The sequence below is a fragment of the Thamnophis sirtalis genome, unplaced genomic scaffold (genome assembly GCF_051295495.1).
Source record: "Thamnophis sirtalis isolate CommonGarterSnake01/CBP01778 unplaced genomic scaffold, rThaSir2_p1.2 scaffold_13, whole genome shotgun sequence".
In the NCBI taxonomy this organism is placed as follows: Eukaryota; Metazoa; Chordata; class Lepidosauria; order Squamata; family Natricidae; genus Thamnophis; species Thamnophis sirtalis.
The window spans coordinates 22,349,354-22,371,686 of record NW_028261393.1 but is presented as its reverse complement, the minus strand read 5'-3'; the positions used below and the strand labels follow the sequence as shown (position 1 = coordinate 22,371,686).

At 43.7% G+C, this 22,333-nt stretch overlaps 2 protein-coding genes across 4 annotated transcripts in view; one reads left to right on the top strand and one right to left on the bottom strand.

Annotated features, from left to right (window-relative positions):
* Positions 1 to 316: 316 nt before the first annotated feature.
* Positions 317 to 17,329, top strand: ADPRS (ADP-ribosylserine hydrolase). Of its 2 annotated transcripts, none has more exons than XM_014061480.2 (6): positions 317 to 548; positions 3,628 to 3,724; positions 5,487 to 5,694; positions 10,169 to 10,353; positions 10,431 to 10,531; positions 14,311 to 17,329. In XM_014061480.2, exons 1-6 carry the CDS (start codon positions 344 to 346, stop codon positions 14,613 to 14,615), a joined length of 1,101 nt encoding a protein of 366 aa, XP_013916955.2. In that variant the 5' UTR covers positions 317 to 343; the 3' UTR covers positions 14,616 to 17,329. The 2 variants fall into 2 exon arrangements, with proteins under 2 accessions (XP_013916955.2, XP_013916954.2); XM_014061479.2 differs by having other exon boundaries at positions 317 to 575.
* Positions 17,330 to 19,047: 1,718 nt separating this feature from the next.
* The window catches only part of COL8A2 (collagen type VIII alpha 2 chain), a 45,971-nt gene continuing 42,685 nt past the window's right edge, over positions 19,048 to 22,333 (bottom strand). For both annotated transcript variants that reach the window (XM_087727841.1, XM_087727842.1), the window contains exon 3: positions 19,048 to 22,109. In XM_087727841.1, coding sequence (XP_087583967.1) covers positions 20,194 to 22,109 — 1,916 coding nt within the window. In that variant the 3' untranslated portion in view covers positions 19,048 to 20,193. The remainder of the gene's footprint in view (positions 22,110 to 22,333) is intronic.

The window sequence follows — 22,333 nt, the reverse complement described above, 5'->3', positions numbered from 1 at the left end:
TTTATTGGCCAAGTGCGATTGGACGCACAAGGAATTTGTCTTTGGTGCAGATGCTTGGTACTAAATACTAAACACTTGGGACTATACTAAAATACCAATTTTAGTAGTAATAAGAATTGCAATAATAATTTCAGTTAACGGAGGAGAAAAAGGAGAGCGCGCCTTCTAATCCCTATTTTCCCTCATTCCCATCTGGAGGCCGGAGGGGCAGCAGGTAGACGAGAGTTGGGGGAAGGGGCGGGGCTTCGTGGGACTGCGCGGCTCACCTGGCGCCGCCGAGGGCGGAAGAGGAGGAGGAAAGGGGCGGGGCCTCTGCCTCAGCGGCCCCGCCCCCTCGCGCAACATGGCGGCCAAGGTATCTCAGCTGACGCGGAGCCGCTGCCGGGGCTGCCTTCTCGGGGCTCTGCTGGGCGACTGCCTGGGCGGCGACTTCGAGGCGCGGGAGTCGGTCAGCGCGGCCGAGCTGCTCCGCTTCGTGGTTGCCCTGCGGCCGTTGCAAGGACCTGCTGCCGAACCCGGCGAGGAGAGCGGCGGCGGCAGCAGCGGGGGCAAGTTGGAGGGCAGCCGTGTTTCGAGTGAGCAGGGCGGGGCGGTGTGGGGGTCGCTGCTTCGCGGTCTGGCCTGGATCCTTGAGGGGAGCCGCCCGCAAAGGTGGCACGAGGATCCCCCGCCCCCAGTTAGGACGCTGTGCTTGGATTCCTCCCTGCGGGAGACCCCCGCCCCCAATAACATTTTATTTTATTTATTGTGTCATTTCTTTAGTTTACTTTTACATTTCCATTGTTTTCCATTTATTATTTCATTTCCTTATTTTGTTTTTCATATTTTAATAAACTTATTATAATACTTATAATAAATATAAGTATACACAACACACATACACACACAGTATATATTTATTGTAAGTATTATAATAACTGCATACATATAAATTATCTGACTATCATCTATTGGTCGGTCTGTCTATCATCTATCTGTCATCTCTTTGTCTATTTATTTATCGTCTATCGTCTGTCTGTATCTATTGTCTGTCTGTCTATCATCTGTCTGTCTACCTTTCTATAATTGTCTGTCTGTCTGTCTGTCTGTCTATCTCTATCTATCTATCTATCTATCTATCTATCTATCTATCTATCTATCTATCTATCTATCTATCTATCTATCTTCTATCTAAATAGATAAATATAATATAATAATCTGCGGGATGCCATCAGTTTGGCAGTTTGATTCTCACAGACTCAAGGTTGACTCAGCATTCCGTCCTTCCGAGGTCGGTAAAATGAGGACCCAGATCATTGGGGGGCAATAGGCTGACTGGCAACCCTGAAGCCTCCAAAATGACCCCAGTCAGGTTGGATTCAGAGTTGACAATGACTCTAGCAGTAGCAATAACACTTATATACCGCTTCATAGTGCTTTTACAGCCCTCTCTAAGCGGTTTACAGAGTCAGCCTATTGGTCCCAACAATCTGGCTCCTCATTTTACCAACCTCGGAAGGATGGAAGGCTGAGTCAACCTTGAGCCTGGTGTGAGATTCGAACTGCCAAATTGCAGGCAGCCGGCAGTCAGCTGAAGTAGCCTGCAGTACTGCACTCTAACCACTGCACCACCTTGACTCTGTAAACCGCTTAGAGAGGGCTCTAAAGCACTGTGAAGCGGTATATAAGTCTTAAGTACTATTGCTATTTCTTTATTATTGTGGTTAGGCCTAAAACTGCTGCTTTAATTCTTGTTCCCTTCATAGGACGGGAAGGGCAAGGTGAGAGGGGGACCCTTCCAGATAAAAGGTTCAGGCTGCTTTGGCTGGCTTCTCCACTGTTCTTGTAATTACAGCTAACTAAAAAGGATAAAAGTGTGGTGTGGTTACATGTGTGGCAACATTGCATCACCAATAGGGCAGGAATCACTGCATAGATTTGCAAAGCGGAACAATTAATTGCTGTGGTTTCTATCTTACCAAATAAATGTTTCATAAAAGCTTGCTTAAATTAGTAATGTAGTACTGCATGTTAAATAATTTTGACTACTGTTACAATATTCACGTCAGTTTGCCAAATTTATATTCATTAAACAAATTGGTAGACTTATCAATGTGAAAACCACCTCTTTATCGACAAGGAGAAAGTATTATATCACTATTATTGGTGACATTACCATTATGTTATTTAATCACGTTTTGTTTGAAAATTAGGTTGCAGTTAATATTAATGCAGTATTTCCAGATTGCATTTAATAAAAAAATGTTTCTTAAATATCAGCCAAACTTCTGAAAGCATTATTAAATTTTATTTAAATTATTGAATTTTTTAAAAATTATAATTAAAATTTTTATATTATGATAATTCAAATATTAAAATTCTGTATTTTTAAAATCAAGTAAAACATAACATAATTAGGACTATGGTGGCGCAGTGGTTAAAATGCAGGACTGCAGGCTAATTCTGCTGACTGCCGGCTGCCGGCTGCCAGCAGTTTAACAGTTTGACTCTCCCGGGCTCAAGGTTGACTCTGCCTTCCATCCTTCCGAGTTTGGTAAAATGAGAACCCAGTTTGTTGAGGGCAATATCCTAACTCTGTAAACCACTTAGAGAGGGCTGTAAACCACTCTGAAGCAATAAATAAGTCTTAAGTGCTCTTCATTTTGCTATAATTAAAATTGATTATATTTTATTAAACTTCCAATGTTTAACATGGCAAAATTGTAGCCTAGGAAGAGATGAATTGAGTCACTTTGTGACCACAATGCTAGAAATAATTTACCCTCTTTCACTTTGTTCAGTTTTTTTTCCCCTGTGATTTACTTTACGGCAAAATTATAGCAACATTGCTGTTTACTTTTAAGGTGAGGTAAGGAGTGAACATGGAGTTTATGGACTGTTTTTCAAGATTCTCCGTTTTGGTTAATGTATGTTTGATTCAAAGCCTGTAAGGTTCCCTTTGAATCTTCATATTAAATTCAGGAAGATTTTTTTCCCCCGTGTCCAGACATGCAGAGGCATAGCGATGGAGTTACATATTTACTCGTGCCTCTGCATAGGTAGTCCTTATCCCCAGTTGCTTTCCAACCATTATAAATTATGGCAAGCCTTCCTGGGGTTGGAAGTTCCAATGACACCACCTCACACAGTCATGTGACTGCATTTCAGATGCTAGGCAACTGGGTTACATTTATAATATAGCAACAGCAATAGTATGGTATGGTATAGTATAGCCTTTATTATCATTGTACATGTATACAACGAAATTGGTTTTAGCCTCACTGGTGCAATCCATGGCAACAAATACAAACAACATAAATAGTATAAAGAATAATCCCTATGCAAGTAATTAGGAAAAGAAAAAGAAAGAAAAAAACTAGTCACACGTTTCCGTATGTGTATGGAGTGATTGTGGTGGTGTTTGAATCCTTAACTCCACAAGGTTAGAAACTATTTTAAAACCTATTTGTTCGGCCGGCTATGCTTCGATGTCTTCTGACCGATGGTAGAAGTGTGAAGAGAGACTGACCAGGGTGTGAATCTATTTATGACCATTTGCAGCAATCTTTGAAAAAAGAAACAAAATATGTGAGTTTGCATATATACTCTCCATGCATAATATATATTGCTTTATTGTTTGCTCCTCAGACATCCTCTATTACAGCGATGACACAGCCATGGCCCACTCCATAGTTAGGTCCCTGTTGGCCAAGCAAAATTTTGATGAAGTGGATATGGCAAAGAGGTAAGGCATGTGGCTGTTTTCAGACAGAGGAAATACTATTGGATTAGGTAGAAGTATGAATTTGATAATGGCATGAAAACTTAAGTTTGTGCAATCTGGCCTTATTCAACTTTGAATATAAATGAGGTTTGCCTTAGAGAGGTTTGCTTGGTATGATTGAGAAAATGAAACAGGCCTCTCTAATCTCAAGGAATAAGCAGAATCGCATTCCCGTAGACCTCCTTTGCATAGGCAGAAAACAGAGGAATATTCCAGATACTCTTGAATTCTCTTCAGCTCAAGTCCCATCTATTGCTGTGCCTGTATTTTATGAATCCAGGTGGAAAATAATGTTGGAATAGCTGTAAAATACTCACCAGGAGTAGAGTAAAAAAGGTAAAAGTAAAGGTTCCCCTCGCACATATGTACTGGTCGTTCCCGATTCTAGGGGGCAGTGCTCATCTCCATTTCAAAGCCGAAGAATCAGCGCTGTCCGAAGACATCACATGTGGCTGGCATGACTAAACACTGAAGGTGCACAGAACGTTGTTACCTTCTCACCAAATATAGTTTCTATTTTTCTACTTGCATTTTTACATGCTTTCAAACTGCTCGGTGGGCAGAAGCTGGGACAAGTAACGGGAGCTCACTCTGCTAAGCGGCACTAGGGATTCGAACTGCTGAACTGCTGATCTTTCTGATCAACAAGCTCAGCATCTAAATCCAATACTCTATTAGTATTTTACTAATGAGCATTGGCTTTATCCCCACACAACACGCTTAAACATGAACTGCCAAGTGCCAGGGAAATCAGAAGAGACTCATGACTGATGATGCATTTAATTCCACTTTCAGGCTTAGCCTGGTCAACTACATGAGAAAGCTGCTTTTTAACCTTATTTATTAATTTTTTATGCTGCCCAGTCTTGTGTGTTATTCAAATCCAGGTGATTTTAAACTATCAAAATACTAGAATTAATTACAGAGCCGTGGACATTGCCTTGATGAGTTAGTATGATCAATTAATATTCCCCTATGTGGATAACATCCTTAGGGCTTGATCTATACCCGTGATGGCGAACCAATGGTACGCGTGCCACAAGTGGCATGTGGAGCCATTTGTCAGGGCACGCAAGGCATGCCCTGTTATCTGGCCAGCGCACATGCATTGGCCAGTGACTTCCGGTTTGCTTGTAGGGTCGGTTTTAGCCCTCCAGAGCTTTCAGGGAAGCCTCCTGAAGGCCCCTGAAAGCTCCAGAGGATGAAAAACGGCCCTACGGACAAACCGGAAGTCACTTCCGATTTGCTCGTAGGGTTGTTTTTTGCTTTCCGAAGCCTTCAGGGAAGCCTGAAGGCTCCGGAGGGCTAAAACTGGCCATACGAACAAATTGGAAATCCATTCCCGAACATCCGGTTTGCCCGTAGGGCTTGGTTTTTCGTGCTCTGGAGGGCCCCCAGGGGGGGGGGGTCATGGGGGAGGCTGTTTTTGCCCTCCCCAGGCTCCTATAAAGCCTCTGGAGCCTGGGGAGGGCCAAAAAACCAAGCCAAAAAGGGGGGGAGCGCTGGTTGTGCACGCATGCATGCTGGGGTTGTGCGCATAGCATTATGGGTGTGGCATGCCCGCACACGACCCCCCCCCGCGCTCCCCTTGCTTTTGGCACACGAGCCAAAAAAGGTTCGCCATCAATGATCTATCCTCTTTCATAAAGCCCTCTTCTTAGTGTCTTTCCAAGCAGATGAATGCAAATGGGACTATTTTGTAACCAAAGTCTTCTCCCGGCAGGTTTGCTGAAGAATATAAGAAGGATCCTGACCGATCCTATGGAGGTGGTGTGGTGACTGTATTCAAGAAACTGCTTAGTCCTAAATGCAGAGATGTGTTTGAGCCAGCAAGGCAGCAGTTTAATGGGAAAGGTTCCTATGGGAATGGTGGCGCCATGAGAGTGGCTGGCATTTCATTAGCTTACTCTGACGTTCAAGATGTAAAGAAGGTGAGTTAATTGTTTTTTTGATGCCACACCAACTATTTACACAGCATTTGAAAGCATTTACATACAGCAATCCTGTTTGATGCAGCAAGCTAAGATAGGCCTTGGTGCTGGAGTTGTCTCTCGATTTATATCCCCAAATTACATACAGGTAGTCCTCGACTTACAGCCTCAATTTCTGTTGGTACATGAGCCATTTGTTTAGTGAGGTTTGCCCCATTTTACGACCTTTCTTGCTGTTAAATGAATTACCACAGTTGTTAAATTAGTTGCTAATTAAGTGACTGTGCCTTCTCCATTGACTTCTTTTGTCAGAAGTCACAAAAGGTGATCACATGACGTCAGGACACTGCAACCATCATAAATATGAGTCAGTTGCCAAGCATCCCAATTTTGATCACATGACTGTGGGGCTGCTGCAACAGTCGTGTGTGAAAAACTGTCTTAAGGCATTTTTTTCAGTGCCGTTGAATGGTCAACTAAAGGAATGTTGTAGGCCAAGGACTATCTGTAGTTTGGAACCACATATAAGGGGCAGTGCAGGAATTGTATTCTTTTTGGTTTGTTGGTTTCAGTTTTTCCTACTACCTGAGCTTGGTGGTTTTCTATTAAAGTCCTATACTTAGATAAGAAAAACCAAAAGGACACATATAAACTGGGTGAAACCAGGTTTAATAGTGGTGACTGTGAGAAGGATCTTGGAGTTTAAGTGGACAACCAGCTAAATGTGAGCCAGCAGTGTGCAGCGGCAGCCAGAAAAGCCAATGCAATCCTAAGTTGCATTAACAGAGGTATACAATCAAGTTCAAATGAGGTACTAATACCACTCTATAAAGCCCTAGTAAGACCACACCTAGAGTAATGCATCCAGTTTTGGTCATCACACTATGAAATTTTTTTGAGACACTTAAAAAAAAAGTGCAGAGGAGAGCAACCAGGACGATTAGGGGACTGGAGGCTAAAACGTATGAAGAACGGTTGCAGGAATTGGGCATGGCTAGTCTAGTGAAGAGAAGGACCAGGGGAGACATGATAGCAGTGTTCCGATATTTAGGGGCTGCCACAGAGAGGAGGGTCAAGTTATTTTCCAAAGCACCTGAAGGCCAGGCAAGGAATAATGGATGGAAACTGATCGAGGAGAGATTTAATCTAGAAATAAGGAGGAACTTTCTGACAGTGAGGACAATCAACCCATGGAACAGAAGTTGCATTCAGAAGTTGTGGCATTCATCGCTGGAGGCTTTCACCCTGGACTGCCATTTGTCAGAAATGCTGCTTGAGCGTCTCTCTCTCTCTCTCTCTCTCTCTCTCTCTCTCTCTCTCTCCCTCCCTCCCTCCCTCCCTCCCTCCCTCCCTCCCTCCCTCCCTCCCTCCCTCCCTCCCTCCCTCCCTCTCTCTCTCTCTCTCTCTCTCTCTCTCTCTCTCTCTCTCTCTGTCTCTCTCTGTCTCTCTCTGTCTCTCTGTCTCTGTCTGTCTCTGTCTCTGTGTGTGTTGGACTACATGACCTATAAGATCCCTTCCAACTCTGTTAATCTCTTAAACCTAAACTTGGTAACATCATCAATAAGAAAACAATCGAGCTCAGAGAGCACCAAGTCCTCTTCATTTAACCTTGAGCTACAAACATTCTCCTTTATTGGACTACTACTACCATCATGGATGGTCTACCAATATTTCTGGGAAACTGAATGCCTTTGTAGCTACCATTAGGTGTGCTTGATGTGGAAATTCTCAAGGAATGCAGTCTTGTGAAGGGTATGTCAACGATCCTTTTCCTAGCAAATCCTCTCAGAGAAGGAATAACATTAAAACAGTTGACTTCTAATGCCAAGAAGTCTAGCAATGGCATCAGATGTAAACATTAGGGAGCAGTATTAGAACAGGACACAGATTTTCTGTTTCAGAAGAGGCATAAAATTAGCCGTTAAGGAATGCTGTGAAAATCAACAGTGTGTTAAGTTACGAAGGAAATTTAGACACGTTTATGAAGGTGTTCATCCCAGATGTCCAACAAATTAAGTCATATTTTGGACATTGCACTTTTCCTTAAGTGCGCATTCTGCATATCTGGCCTTGTTTTTAGGTGTCCATCTGACAACCAGCAAGTTAAACATGCTTAACAGATGTACATAACAAGTAGAAACTCTTCAGATCTGTTCCTTACATACTTATAGTCTGTTTGGAGCTGTTTCGTTCAGATAAGAAAACAGAGCTACTTTTATCTATATGCCTCCCATAAATGGATTCCATCCTTTATTTTTGGTTGAATTAATTTTCATCAGATATCATAGCCTTTCACAGTAGGATGACCAACACAGAAGTTCTCGAATGAAAATCTGTTTATTTATTGATTTGTAATTCATTTTCCCTGCAAGGTCAGGCAGACAAATATAAGACATATCTCCTTAATGAGGCCTATTCACCAAGCTTTGATTAAGACTTTACTGTCTTGACTAGTTAGCTTGTACTTGGTATACAGAGGTGGGCTGCACTTACTTTAACAACCGGTTTGCCAAAAACGTGAGCGCGCGCACACACTTTGCACCTGCGCCATCTGCGCTTGCCCGCAGCACTGAAAGCAAGTTTTTACCGATGGGGGAGGCTTCTTGCACACCTATAAGGTCAACCACGGTTAGTAGAACGGGTGAGGCACACAAATCAGCTTGGCTGCAGGCGGGGCGAGTGAGCCGGAAAGTGAGATATCTAGGACCGGATAGCGTTGGGGCAAGGGGCGGGGCCAAACGGTGCTGCGAACTATCAGTTCAGGTGAACTGGTATGAAGTGGTAGCAGCCCACCATTGTTGGTATATGTGGAAAAATCATTGGTATGTTAGAACCAATGAAGCTGGAAAAGAGAAATTTAGAAAGCAGTTGCCACAAGATATGATAGCAACCATCTCCAGGGGGATTGGACATACTCATAAAGGATGCATCTCCACTTAGTTATTAGTCTTTCCTCAGAGGAATGGCGCCAGGAGAAGGAACTTTTGTGTGTTGCCAGTGGGTTTTTCTCATTCCTTGGGTCACTTAAGATTAAATACAACATGTCCCATTTATTCAAAGATAGAAAAAAAAAATCTTTGGACCCAGTACATGTTTCCCTAATAGCTCTGTTACTGCTTCCTTAAACAAAGATTATGCTTATAAATTTATTTAAAACATTTAAAGAATAAAATTAATCACTATATTGTACAGAAATAAAAAATGATAAAAGAGGATAATGGATGGGAAATAAAATATCAGTAAACAAATAGTACAATTATAAAACCAAAACCGCCTTTTGTTGATTAAAGTATTAACTGAATATGTAAAACTATATCATCTTGAGTGAAAGTTGTAAATTGCTGTGAAAATCTAAATCTTAATACAGGTAGCCCTCGATTTCCCACCATAGTTGAACCCAAAATTTCTGTTACTAAGTGGGACAGTTCTTAAGTGAGTTCCCCCCCCCTCCATTTCACCACCTTTCTTGCCACAGTTGTTAAGGGAATCACTGCAGGTCTTAAGTTAGTAACACGACTATGAAGTGAATCTGGCTTTCCAATTAACTTTGCTGGTCAGAAGGTCGCAAAAGGGGGTCACATGACCTCTGGACACAACAATGATCCTTAGTGTGAGTCAGTTGCCAATAATCTGAATTTTGATCACATGATCATGGGGATGCTACAAAGGTAGTAAGTGTAAAAAATGGTCGTTCGTCACTGTTTTCAGTGCCATTGTAACTTTGGTCAATAAACGAACTGTTGTTAGATGAGGACTATCTGTAGTTGTATGGATGTCAGCCTTGTTTGTCATGATCTAAAAGAAATGCACATGATCTCATGAAAAACAAAGAAAATTTAAAAAGACTTTTAAAAAATCAGCAAAAACATATTTAATTCTAGACTCGCTCCCATTGTCCCTGACTGGTGATTGCAACAAATTATTTACAAAATTTAAAATTGCTTCTGATGATTATCTTTATAGGAAATATTCACCTGTAAAAATCATACTTGACGTATCTGAGTTTTATGCGATTGTCACTACTTCCTATGTGCTGCCAACAGCAGCCAAAACAAATACAGGCCGTCCTCAACTTATGGCTACAATTGGTAAGAGAGCTTCTGTTGCTAAACAAAGCAATCACAGCTGCACCCGCTTTTATGATCTTTTTTGCCTCTGTTTTTAAGCGAACTTTACAGTTGTTAAACGAATCTGATTTTTCCTATTGACTTTGCTTGTTGGAAGGCAACAAATGGTGATCATGTGACCCTCTGGGATGCTGCGACAATCATAAGTACAAGGACTGCTCATAAGTCACTTTTTTCAGCGGTGTTGAAACTTCACCTAGTCACTAAAAGAATGGTTGTAAGTTGAGGACTTATTATAAAGTTTTCCTAGTTCTTCTAAAACAGTTGTTTCCTCCCTCCCTCCCTCCCTCCCTCCCTCCCTCCCTCTCTCTCTCTCTCTCTCTCTCTCTCTCTCTCTCTCTCTCCAGTTTGCTAAACTGAGTGCTGAGCTGACCCACGCAAACTCCTTGGGTTACAACGGAGCCATCTTGCAAGCCTTGGCAGTCCATTATGCTCTCCGCGGGGAGTCAAATCGGGACAAGTTTTTGGATCAGCTGATAGGCCAAATGGAAGACGTAGAGGCTGATGACAAGTCTGTGGCTGATGCACAAATGTAAGAACAGTTGTATCAACCTTATCGCACGAGGAGGCAGCACACAGAAATATTTCACCTCTGTGTCTTCTCTTCAGGCTGGGCTACGAGGACCGTCCCTTCTCAAAGCGTTTAAAGAAGATCAGAGAGTTTCTGGAACAGGGTTCTGTGTCCAGATCGGATGTGTTACTAGAATTAGGTAAGTGCATTCCTTAATAGCATGAAATTCATGAAATTCTCCATGGTATCGACGGGAGAATCCAGGATGGATAGGATGGGTTATTCTAGCCTGCTAACTCCTTGACTGAATTGAAAGTCAGAAGACACGCCTCCCTGGTAACGCTCCTCAGTCTTTCAATTCAGTCTCAGCCCGCAGGATTGTTTCTCATGAGCTCTGTGTGCAGATAAGTGTATTTTTGATCAAACCTCACTCCTTTTTTTTCTGAATAGAAAGATTTTGGACAACTTAGCCAAGCGTGTTTGCGCTGCGGGCGCTTAGAATGACTTTCAGAGCAGCATTTGACAGCTTCGGTGCTTCTCTCTGTTGACAACTCTTGCTGCAGGTTATATTGGGCAGCGGCGAGACTTTTTGGCACCCTTTTACTTCAGAGCTAGTTTTGATCGCTCCGACACTTTTCGCTGTGACAGCTGTCGCCCCAGTTCATTCGGGTGCAGGCAAGACTTTTTAGCTTATTGTCTTGGGAGCCGAGTTTGGCGATCAGCAGAGGCTGCCTTTAGAGAACCAGAGCCTCTCTTGCTTGTGCCTGCTGCCTTTTATATATGTAGCAGCAAGGAAATTTGGCAGTTTACAACTTGCCTAATTTTCTTGAGGAGTCGCTGGCGCTGAAGACTTATTATAAAAGATCAATTATTGAGCATTCCTTAATAGCAGAGAATCATGAAATTACCGTATTTTTCGGAGTATAAGTCAAACCTTTTTCCCTCAAAAAAGAGGCTGAAAATCTGGGTGCGTCTTATGCACTGAATACAGCATTTTTGGCCTCCCGAAATCCCGCCCCTTCACCAAAATGGCTGTGCATAGCTTTTAGGAGGCTTCCAGAGTGCTCCTGGGGGCTGGGGAGGGCAGGAATAAGTGAGAAATTTGTGAAAAATGGGCCGTTTTTTGCTTGTTTGGGGGGGGCTCCCGCAAGGAGCACTCTGCAAGCCCCTAAAGGCTATTCATGCCTTTTCTTTTGGAAAAAAAACAGGCCCATTTTTGCAAAAAATGGGCCATTTTTGGGAGGTTTGCAGAGTGCAAAATCTTTTTTTTTTAATTTGCCTCTTCAAAATCTTGGTGCGTCTTATACTCCAGTGCGTCTTATACTCCAAAAAATACGGTATAAGAAATAACAAGCTCTTCATAGAAGAAGGGCGGTAGCATCTTCAATGGAAAATAACTTAGATGTGATACCATCAGTCAGCAGCATGATGGACTAAGGAACAAAACCTTAATTCCTGCTCATTATGCAGTGATTGCTGCAACATTTATGTGCCTGTGAGAAAGATGAGATAGAATGTAATTAGGAGGCATGAAGTTTGAGATACATAATAACGATATAGTGTGCTTATTTAGCCTACTGAAGCTCACAATAGCAGGGTGTTGCAATAGTTCTAGGGAAAAAGTGTTTTAAGATTCACATAAGTTCCTCATTTATGTATTAAATTTATATGCCACCCGTCTCCACAGTAAGGTGACTCTGGGTAGCATAAGTTCTGCATTTAGAGGAGGTTTATCTCCTGTTATGTTTGGAACATAATAATATCTGTGTAACATTGGCTTAATAGACAGCCAGTTTGATCTAGTGGTTTAAGGTATCAGGCTAAAAACCGGGAGTCTGTGAGTTCTAGTTCCATTTTGGGCTAGCTGGGTGACTTTGGGCCAGTTTCCTTCTTTCAGCCCCAGGAACGAGGCAATGACAAACCACTTATGCCAAATATTGTTAAGAAAAACTGCAGGGATTTGTCCATGCAGTCTCTTGAGAATCAGACACGATTGAATGGGAGAAAAATAATGTCATAAATATACTTTTGGACTTCTCCAGAGCTTTGGTTACGTTGATTGGACCTTTTTGTAGATACTTTTAATGGGCCCCATTCCTAGTGTTTGGCTTTTTCTTTACAATTCCTGTGAAGGTGGCATTTTCACCCCAGTACAAACAGTTGTGGACCTCTTGCCTGGCATTAAAATTGCTGCTGCTGAGGGAAGAGCATAGAGGGCCAAGTCTTAGAAGTTTATTTCTGTTGTACAGAACAGAAACGACTCACAATAGTTTGTTAGTCCTTGACTTACAACAATTTGTTCAGTGACAGTTTGAAATTACAATATCACTGAAAAAAGGGACTTATTGTTCTGACTTAGGCTTCCCAAGATCATGAAGCCGACTCCTCATCCCAATAAAAACTCTTTATTTAGGTTAAAGGGAATTCCTTTCCAGCAAAGTCCCAGCAAACAGTTTTTCATGGGATTTCACAATTACAGACCTTTATCAGGCTTAGAGAGCTGCCAGACCGATATCTTCCACGCTGTAGCAGCAATTACTTGGCAAGAAGTCAGGAACAGATCTTCACCCTAATGAACTGAACTCATTGTCTCCTGCAAACTCCCCTCCTCTTCGCTCATCTTTATTCCCTATGGGAGAGGACATTCACTGTCCACTGTAGTTTTACTCCTGAGTCGACCCTTGTTCCTTAGCTGTTCCCTTCTCCTGGCAGCTCTGCGCAGGCGCACATCGGGAACAGGGTTCAGCTGTTCTTCTACCCCACTGATCTCCGACTCCAAAAGCAGCTGATAACTGTTGGACGGCCCTGGCCCCATCTCTGCCTCTGACACATAGCATTCGTCAGAGCCTTCCCCAGACTCCAGGACTGGCCCATGTTCCTCCCCAAACTCCTCACTATCTGAGTCTGCCACACAGCTCCACTGGCTGCTGGTGGGCCACAACACTTATTGCAGCATTCCCCTGGTCACATGATCAAAATTCAGACATTTGACAACTGACCCATATTTATGACGGTTACAGCATCCCAAGTCATGTGATCCCCTTTTGCAAATCTTACGACAAGCAGTTGGGAAGCCAGTTTCACTTGACAACCATATTACTAACTTAACTGCAGTGATTCACCCAACTCTGGCAAGAAAGATCATAAAATGGGGCAAAACTCATTTTAACAAATGTTTCACTGAGCAACAGAAATTTTGGGCTCAGGTGTGGCTGTAAGTTGAGGACTACCTGTACTTCCATTCTTTCAGTAGTCTTGGAGGATTTATTTCCAGGTCATTCCTGGGAAGGTAAACAAGACTCAATGGGCATTGGTGCATATATAATATTTCTTTTTATATGTCTTTTGGTTCACTTTTCATTCACTTGTGGCAGAAAACTAGATAGCAATAGCATGTAGACTTCTATATCACTTCACAATGCTTTTGTCAACTCGCAAAGCATCCCTGGCCTGCTCTCAATAGGCAGAGGAGGGGGAACTGATAGAGCAGCATGGCAGCCACAACCAGAAGCACATTCCTTGCATACCTTTCTCAAAGCTGTCTCCCACGTTACCTGCAACAGCCGGAGGGGTGTGTTCTCTACTGCCGGTGAAAGTATTCCATTGGACAATGCGATTTATGACACACCCTGGGGTCAGATGGGTGGGAAACAGGGTCATAATTGGGCCGTAAATTACGTGTTGTCAGAGTTGGCTTCACTTGGGTACCTGCGGACATGTTGCTTCTAATAAATAATTTGGATTTCTGTTGAAGCTTGGGTCGAGGCTTACCTAAGTGGTTTAGAGTCAACCTATTGCCCCCAACAATCTGGGTCCTCATTTTACCAACCTTGGCAGGATAGAAAGCTCATTCAGCCTTGAGCCTGGTGAGATTTGAACTGCCAAATTGCAGAAGTAGCCTGCAGTACTGCATTCCAACCACTGTGCCACCATGGCTCTGTTCTCTAAAAGTAATTGGAACCTTTTGATTCAATGCAGGCAACGGCATCCAAGCCCTGCATTCTGTCCCCACTGCAATCTACTCGTTCCTGCGTTGCATGGAATCTCACCCTGATGTTCCTGATAGCTACAACTCTCTGCAGCGGACCATTATGTACTGCATCCTACTGGGTGGGGACACGGATACGATCGCAACCATGGCAGGAGCCATTGCAGGGGCGTTTTATGGGGAAGAGCAGGTGCCCCAAAGTTGGAAAGAGAGCTGTGAAGCCTACGAGGAGACAGAGAAGCTGGCCGATGGCTTGTACGAACTCTACCACCAGCCAGCTTTGAGCCATGAATGAGGATTTGACACCCAGTAATCAGGTCTGTGGTTTTGCATCCAATATTCCAAAGGAAGCAAACCGTGTCCACAATAGGAGAGTCTCTGTTCCTCCGAAGAGTGTCCAGGCCATGGCGATTGGCTCCCTGCCAAAGGTTTCTGCTGTAGGTGCATGTTCAGAAGTGCCCATTCTTTTCAGCCGCATAGTCACTGTTCACCCATCCTTCTCTCCTTTTTGCTTTTTTGTTTCCTAATTATGAAAATGTTGTAATAACATCGTAATAACATCTTGGTTAGAATCTCTGCAGCCGATTGGCTTCATGACAGTTTCCCAAGCAGATCCTCACTCCAGAAGACTTGAGATTGGACTACCGTATTTTTTGGAGTATAAGACGCACTTTTTCTCCCCTAAAAGAGGGTGAAAATTTGGGTGGGTTTTATACACCGAGTACAGCCCCGCCCACCTGTTGGCCCCCACCCTTTGGCCTCTGCCTCCCAGCAATTTACCTCCTTGCAGCAAACGGGGAAATGGGGCTTGCGGAGGCGGCAATAGGCTATATGGCAATTCCTGCAGCCTGAAACGGGTGATCATCGGGAGCCCTGTGCTTAAACTGAAAGTGAAATGGGTTGTTTGTTGTAAGGAGGCAAATTGCTGGGAGGCAGAGACAGATTTTTTTTCTTGTAATCAAGCTAAACTGAAACAGGCTGTTTGCTGTTTACTGCAAGGAGGTAAGTCTATAAATGCCTATAGAATGTTCAAATTTTTGGACTTATTTTTTAAAGACTGCTTTATTATTGTTCTAGACAACTTAACAAAATGAAAAAGCTTTTTAAAATAAACGCTTGATCTGAAGAGGCCCAGTGCTACTGTGTCTTCTTTTAAATAGCAGAGAATAACGTATACTTCCAGAAAGCCACGTTAATTTTAACAGCATCTGTACAAGTATAGTCTGAAATGTAACATCACAAACAGTCTGTACTGTTTGCTGCAAAGAGGAAAATTGCTGGGAGGCAGAGGCAGGTTTTTCCCCCCTTGTTTTTCTCCCCAAAAGCTAGGTGTGTCTTATACTTCGGAGCATCTTATACTCTGGAAAAATACGATAAGTTTGGACAAAGTCAAAGGACAAATATGTAAGTTTGCAGTTCATCTAGTTATTAGATTGAGAGTTATCAGGCCCAGCTGCTTCTAAAGGCAATTGGAACATGTGTCTTTAATACCAGAAATGTATTAAATGTAATGCTGGCCTTAACAAATTTTACCGCTTTTTTAAAAAACTAAAAACGGATCGATGTGTCTCTGCTGACTTAATGAGTAGAGTAAGTAACAAGTTGAGTCGGGGTATTTTGTAACACTACTTCCTGGCCAATCAGTCCACCTCTGGTAGTACCAGGTATATGGGATGGTAGTGTTAATAGAGGTATTAATCCCATTTCTGCAAACTCTCAAAGTCACTTCAATAGTGAAATGGGCAGCATATACATTTAATAAATAAATAAATTGAGGTACTAAGGAATTTACTACAGTCTACCTAAAAATGCATTGGATGGGCTGATAATGGAAGCCAGGAAAGGAATACTGGGTTGATCAGGTACACACTGTTAACTACATAGGCAGATTTGGGGCCTCCTAGAGTGCCAGTTTTGTTAGGACATATCAGTTGTTAATCAAGCTTAAGCATTTTGGCAGCTGGAAAGTGAAAGTCTAATTTGTAATCAGTTCTACTTAAGGTTAATAATCAGGCAGGGCAATCAAATTAATAAGCAGTTAACAAACTATGGGGACTTTAACAAAAGTAATTGAGGCTAATGGCACACAAGGCAATCAAATTAACAGTTAATAGTCTATGGGGAGTCTAGTAGAGTCATTTCCATTAGGGAAAGGTGAAGGATTCTCAAGGGGAGGAGTGGAGAAGTGATTTATTTTACCCAGTCTTCAATTACTGAAGAAGAAGGGGAAAAAAGGATAAAAACTCCCAATTGTCACAAAGGAAACAAATCATATCGCTAAGATAGACGTGCACAATTTGGCATTCATATATAGTATGAATGTATGTATGCTCTAAGCATGCTAAATTGGGCCATTAATACAGAAGCATTTTAAAAACAGAAAACAAGAAATTCTGAACTAAAGATAGAAAGGAAAACAAACCGACCCCATTCCCATCATCCACTGATCATGTTAACTGGTTTGGTAAAGAAACGTCTCCAAGAAAACAAGCTCAGAGAACACCAAGGACACCACAAAGTCAAGGTGATGAGAGATTCAAAGCGATATTTTTCTCTTAACAAAGTACTCCTTTTATAGAAGACTTCGGGCAAAAGTATTATTAGCCCATGTAGACTCACTGTGGGACAAAATAATAATAAAAAGCTGGTCAAGAGATCATAATCCTAAAGAGATTTTTTAAAAATTGGGAAAAGCCAGGCCAGGTGTGTAGATTTGGCTTTCTCCTGGCCTGAACAAACTAATTGACAAAATGATGACTTCCCCAGAATTCTTTTCACTCCTTGTTTTGATGAACCAAAATAAGGACTGTCCCAAGTGTGTAGGCCATCTGGTCCTTAACCAGAGGCAATTGCATGCATGTTGGCTTATAAACCATCTGCTTTTCTTTGTTTTTTTTCCCCTTTCACAATGTACACCTGAAGATGGGTTGCTCTGTAGATAAGATGCCAATATGTGTACATGTATTTGCAGGGGATTACTGGAAATAAAAATAAATCTCTGTAAAATAAGATTTATTGAAGTTGGATCAATACAATCAAGTACTGTAGTTTCAGTTCAGAAGTGAAGGCCAGTTTCTGATCACAAAACAAGAGTGCATTTCAAAACAAAATTTACTATGAACAGTGCATGTAACATAAGTATTTACAAAATTTGAAAAAAAAATCCTCTATATAGTAGAAACAAAGATACTAGCACAATTTTTTTTAAGGATATCCCAATGGTATATGAAGATGCACATTGTAAGGATTTTCCAGGCCTGCCTTTTTGGCTGACTGACACACTTTGTACAAGTTCTCCCAAATGCCCAAACCCCAATCTTTTCTGACAAAAAGATTACATGCTGTGTATGTCTACAAAGATAAGCTGAAGGTGGTTTGCTGAGTAGCCTCTTCAGCCCACGCTTCATCGTCCTGAATGTGATCGCTGCTTTTTTGTGACCTTTATAATGCATTAACATACAGAAGGGTCCTGCTTTGTATGAGAAAAGAATAATCGGGGTGTAAAACTTCCGAATTTTTTTCCCTGTTTTTTGAAAGTGGAGAAAATGTGGTCTACTGACTTTGTTTTGTGCCTTGTCAGCACACAAATGACCAATACAGGGAGTCCTCAACTTACAGCCATTCATTTAGTGACCATTCAAAGTTACAACAGCAGTGGAAAAAGTGACTTATGAGTTTTTCACACGACCGCTGCAGCCTTCCCATGGTCATGTGATCCAAACTCAGAGGCTTGGTGACTGACTCATATTTATGACGGTTGCTGTGTCCCGGGGTCACATGATCCTCCTTTTGAGACCCTTGGGCAAGCAAAGTCAACGGGGAAGCCCGATTCACTTAACAGCCACGCTACCAACTTACTGTAACAAATGTGGTGGTTCACTTAACAACTGCGGCAAGGAAGGTTGTAAAAGGGGGCAAAACTCCCTTAACAACTGTCTTACCATTAGAACATTTTGGGCTCAATTGTGGCCGTACGTTGAGGACTACCTGTGTACACAGAAAGAGGGGGAAAAAAGGTTTTATGTGCAGTAGAGCATGCTCTGGGCACCTAGAGCAAAAACCTGGATTTATGTGATTCTCTCTTAGAATAGTTCAATTTTTTTCCCCCACTCCAAATTTTGCTAAATGATAACATATTTTCTCTGAACGAATAGCGTGATGAGTAGGACCAAAAGGCTGTTCTCCACAAGAAAATACACTTGAAACAAGAACACGAGCCTCTAAAATTGGCCTTTTGAGTATCAGGCACACAGAAAATGTGCCCTCCCATGGCTCCTTCAATTTTAGCCTGAGGGAAACCAAGGTGAAAATAAAAAAATATTTTGCGAGTGTGCCATTAGGATTACTGTCATCTTCAGGAATTTAGAAAACCACCAGATGGAATTAGAATCATTAGCCTGTTCTTTTGTTGTACTTAAATCAGACAAATCAAATCACATTTTTTTTTAAAGGAAGGAAACAAAAAGGCAGTTGGTAGAATATTTGTAATAACAGATGACCCAAATATTTTTTTCCCCAGCAGTTTTCTTTTGCTGCCCTTTTTACAGTGTGGAGTTTTTCACTCGTGTCAACCTAGAATCTTTGTCACAAAGTGTTGATTGCAATTGTTGTTCTAGTTGAGTTGTTTGAATGTATATATGTTTACAATAAATTTGAAAAAAACATACTAAGCTGCTCTAGCCATTTCAGGATCTATAAAAAGAAGTTAATAAAATCCATCTATGTTCTCCACAATTTATGCAGAAAAGGAATCCTTAGCATATTTTTCATGTGCTATTATTTCTTCGGATGACAGAAACCTCTTTTTTGTATGTAAGGGGTACAAATGGCTATTTAAAAAAAAACTGCAAAAACCCGACTCCCAAACTTTTCTGTTTCTTTCTTTTTAAAAAAAAAATATTGCACTACTCGAAATGTCTTTTAAAGGAGCTAATATTAAGAAAATATTACTTAGCACCATTGTGGAAATTACACTGAAGGGAAACCAGGAATGTTACTTAAAGAAAAGATATCAAATATTGTATGGAGTTTGGTACGGCCACCTTCGTCAACAGTCTGCAGATCCTGAGGAAACACGGAAACAAGGTGTTTGAACAACACAATTCAGTCTTTTATATATCTATCTATATATATATATGTATAAAATTAGCAATATCTGCAGTGATTTAATACTCAGATATTCATAGAAGTATATTTATTTCTTTAAACTACTGCCTTGCACCTGATGGACATTTGACTGGTTTATATAACCCTGGGCTATTAAACTCATGATTTACGGAGTCCGGCTTTTTCCAGCTGATTTCGGAAGTCTCTCTGTATGGCTTTGAAATGAAGAGTTCCTTTGTCATCCCTTTTCTCACAAACACCGAACGGGATGCTTTAAAGATACACAGAGCCTTGCGTAAAAGATGCTCAAAGCAAAGCATTTCACCATTTCAGAATTCACCCTTCTGGGTCTTCGTTATGCCTCAGGCGTCGACCGAAATCACATTTTAAAAGAGCGAAACAAAGAAAGGTGGTGCCTTAAGCTGATTTTTTTTAAAAAAAACAAACCCCAAACCCCACAACGTTAAAAGTGACTTTTGTTGGCACAGGTTCCCCAACCCTTTCAGACTTTCGAGGGCCCCCAAAGATGTGACGGGCAGCATCGGTGGGCTTGCCAGGCCATGCCGTCATAAGGATAAATCAAATTCCGAATCCCCAGGCGGTCCAGCAACAATGCTTCTCTTTCTCGAATGCTCTCCTTGGCTGGGTCAAAGCGATCGTAGCTCACACATCCTTCCCAGTGACTTTCCTATATATTTTTTTTGTTTTTCAAAAAAAAAGACAAGTTTATGACTCAAAGGGAGAAAAGGGCAACTCCCAAACGGCCGTTATGTGGGGCAGAGAAGGAATCCGGAAAAAGAAGAATGGATGTATTCGGTGGAGTAAAGACCGTTGGCTTGGTCTGAGGGCATCTGGATCCAGACTTGGTCGTTTTCCTTGAGTTCAAGCACGGCGCTGCCCGACGCTTGGTCTAAATACCCTTTTTTGTACTCGTCGTAAGTGTAGGTGGCCGGCACGTTGTTTTTGTAAAGGGCCACCCAGACATTGGTTCCTTTCACATGGACGTGATAGGCGAAGTAATAGATGCCAGAAATGGGGCACGTGAAGATGCCTGTTCCTGGGTTATAGCCGTTCTGCCCGTTGTACAAAGTCCTGTCAAATTTGACGGGCATTCCTGAGGCTGGGAAGGGTGAGCTCAGAATGGCGGTGAAAGCTGGCAACATTTGGGCAGAGAGTTCCCCTCGGCCGAACTGGGGTTTCCCTGACTTGCCGTTCCCCAACACTGCTCCATCAACATTTCCGTCGGGCAAATGGTGGCCCTCGAAATCAGGTGACATTCCTGGGACCCCAGGTGGACCCGGTGGCCCTGGGGCTCCTGGGAGCCCAGTGATTCCAGGGTTGCCAGGAACTCCTGGAGGGCCAGAGGGGCCTATCATGCCTGGCTCTCCAACTCTGCTGATTCCAGGGGCCCCCGGGGGCCCAGGTTCACCTTTCAAGCCTGTCAAACCTTGGGGGCCCATGGGACCCGAGGGGCCTTGCAAACCTGGTATTCCTGAAGGGCCTCTGAGGCCTGGCTGGCCTGGGATCCCAGCGTCTCCCTTGGTCCCATGGAGTCCAGAAGAGCCTGGGGCCCCGGGAAGTCCCATGAAGCCACCTTCCCCCTTGGGACCCATTGGGCCAGGCATCCCTGTGGCACCGGGGAGCCCTCTCTCCCCAGGAATCCCCGGCTTGCCCGCAAAACCACTGGGCCCCTGGTCTCCCCGCAGACCTGGGGGTCCTATAGGCCCACTTGGCCCTACTTCACCTTTTGCGCCCGGGAGCCCATGCTTGCCCGGCAAACCCATGACACCCTGAGGGCCAGGGACCCCAACCAGCCCATGGGGCCCCATCTCCCCTGGCTCTCCATCCATCCCAGGCTCCCCTTTGTCACCGATTATTCCTGGCACTCCCGGTTGCCCACGGTCCCCCTTTAAGCCAGGGAGCCCTGGTTTCCCATACCCTGTAGCGCCAGGCAGCCCTGGAAGGCCACGCAGGCCAGGTTCGCCCTTGGGCCCCAAATGGCCTGGCAGACCCGGCATGCCAGCTATGCCAGGTAGTCCAGTGCCATCCACACCTGGAGGGCCACGAGGGCCCATAGGCCCAGGTTGCCCACTGAGCCCTGGCTCACCCGGAAGCCCCAAGTCCCCTTTGTTCCCCGGAGCCCCGGGCAACCCATCCAGGCCAGGTTTTCCAAGGCCGGAAGGCCCTGGAGGCCCTGCAGGGCCAGGCGGTCCCCCATTCCCTCGGGGGCCTGTCAGTCCGGGCTTTCCCACGCCATTCTCGCCCTTTGCTCCACGCTCGCCTCGCAGGCCGGGTTCTCCTTTTGGCCCAGGTTCTCCTCGAAATCCAGGGAGCCCCGGGCTCCCATTTGGGCCTGGTTTTCCATTCACAGAGAGTCCAGCAGGCCCAGGCAATCCCGGTGGCCCTGGCCAGCCCCGCTGTCCTTGGTCTCCTCGTGGGCCGATCTCCCCTGCCGGCCCTGGCATCCCCTTCATGCCAGCCTTGCCTGGAAGTCCCGGAAGACCAGGTTTGCCGATGCCGGAAAAGCCAGGGGGCCCAGCAGGGCCAGGTTGCCCATGAAGTCCTGGTTTCCCAGTGCCTGGTTTCCCCGGATAGCCGGGCGGCCCAGGTGGTCCTCTCGGGCCCGGCTTTCCCTGTGGTCCAGGTTCCCCCTTGAGGTCCATCGGCAGCAGTGGAGGCATATCTGTGAAGACATGAAGGACACGTCACTCAAGACAGGCAGAGCATCTTGGCAGAGGCCAAACAAAACAAGCTTTGACTTGTAGAGAGAGGCAGTCCTCAACTCTTTTCCTGACACAGGGGCAGAGGTGGGATTCAGGCCCTTCAGACCAGTTCAGACGTTAATTTTAATCTGGTTTGCCGAACTGGTAGTTGCAAGGACTGGCTGACCCTGCCCCCCCCCCTGCC

Coding starts and splice junctions, on each gene's coding strand:
- ADPRS (XM_014061479.2), top strand. CDS start 344: ATGGCGGCCAAGGTATCTCAGCTGACGCGGAGCCGCTGCCGGGGCTGC. Junction 5,695..10,168: donor ACGTTCAAGATGTAAAGAAG/GTGAGTTAATTG, acceptor CTCTCTCTCCAG/TTTGCTAAACTGAGTGCTGA. Junction 10,354..10,430: donor TCTGTGGCTGATGCACAAAT/GTAAGAACAGTT, acceptor TCTTCTCTTCAG/GCTGGGCTACGAGGACCGTC.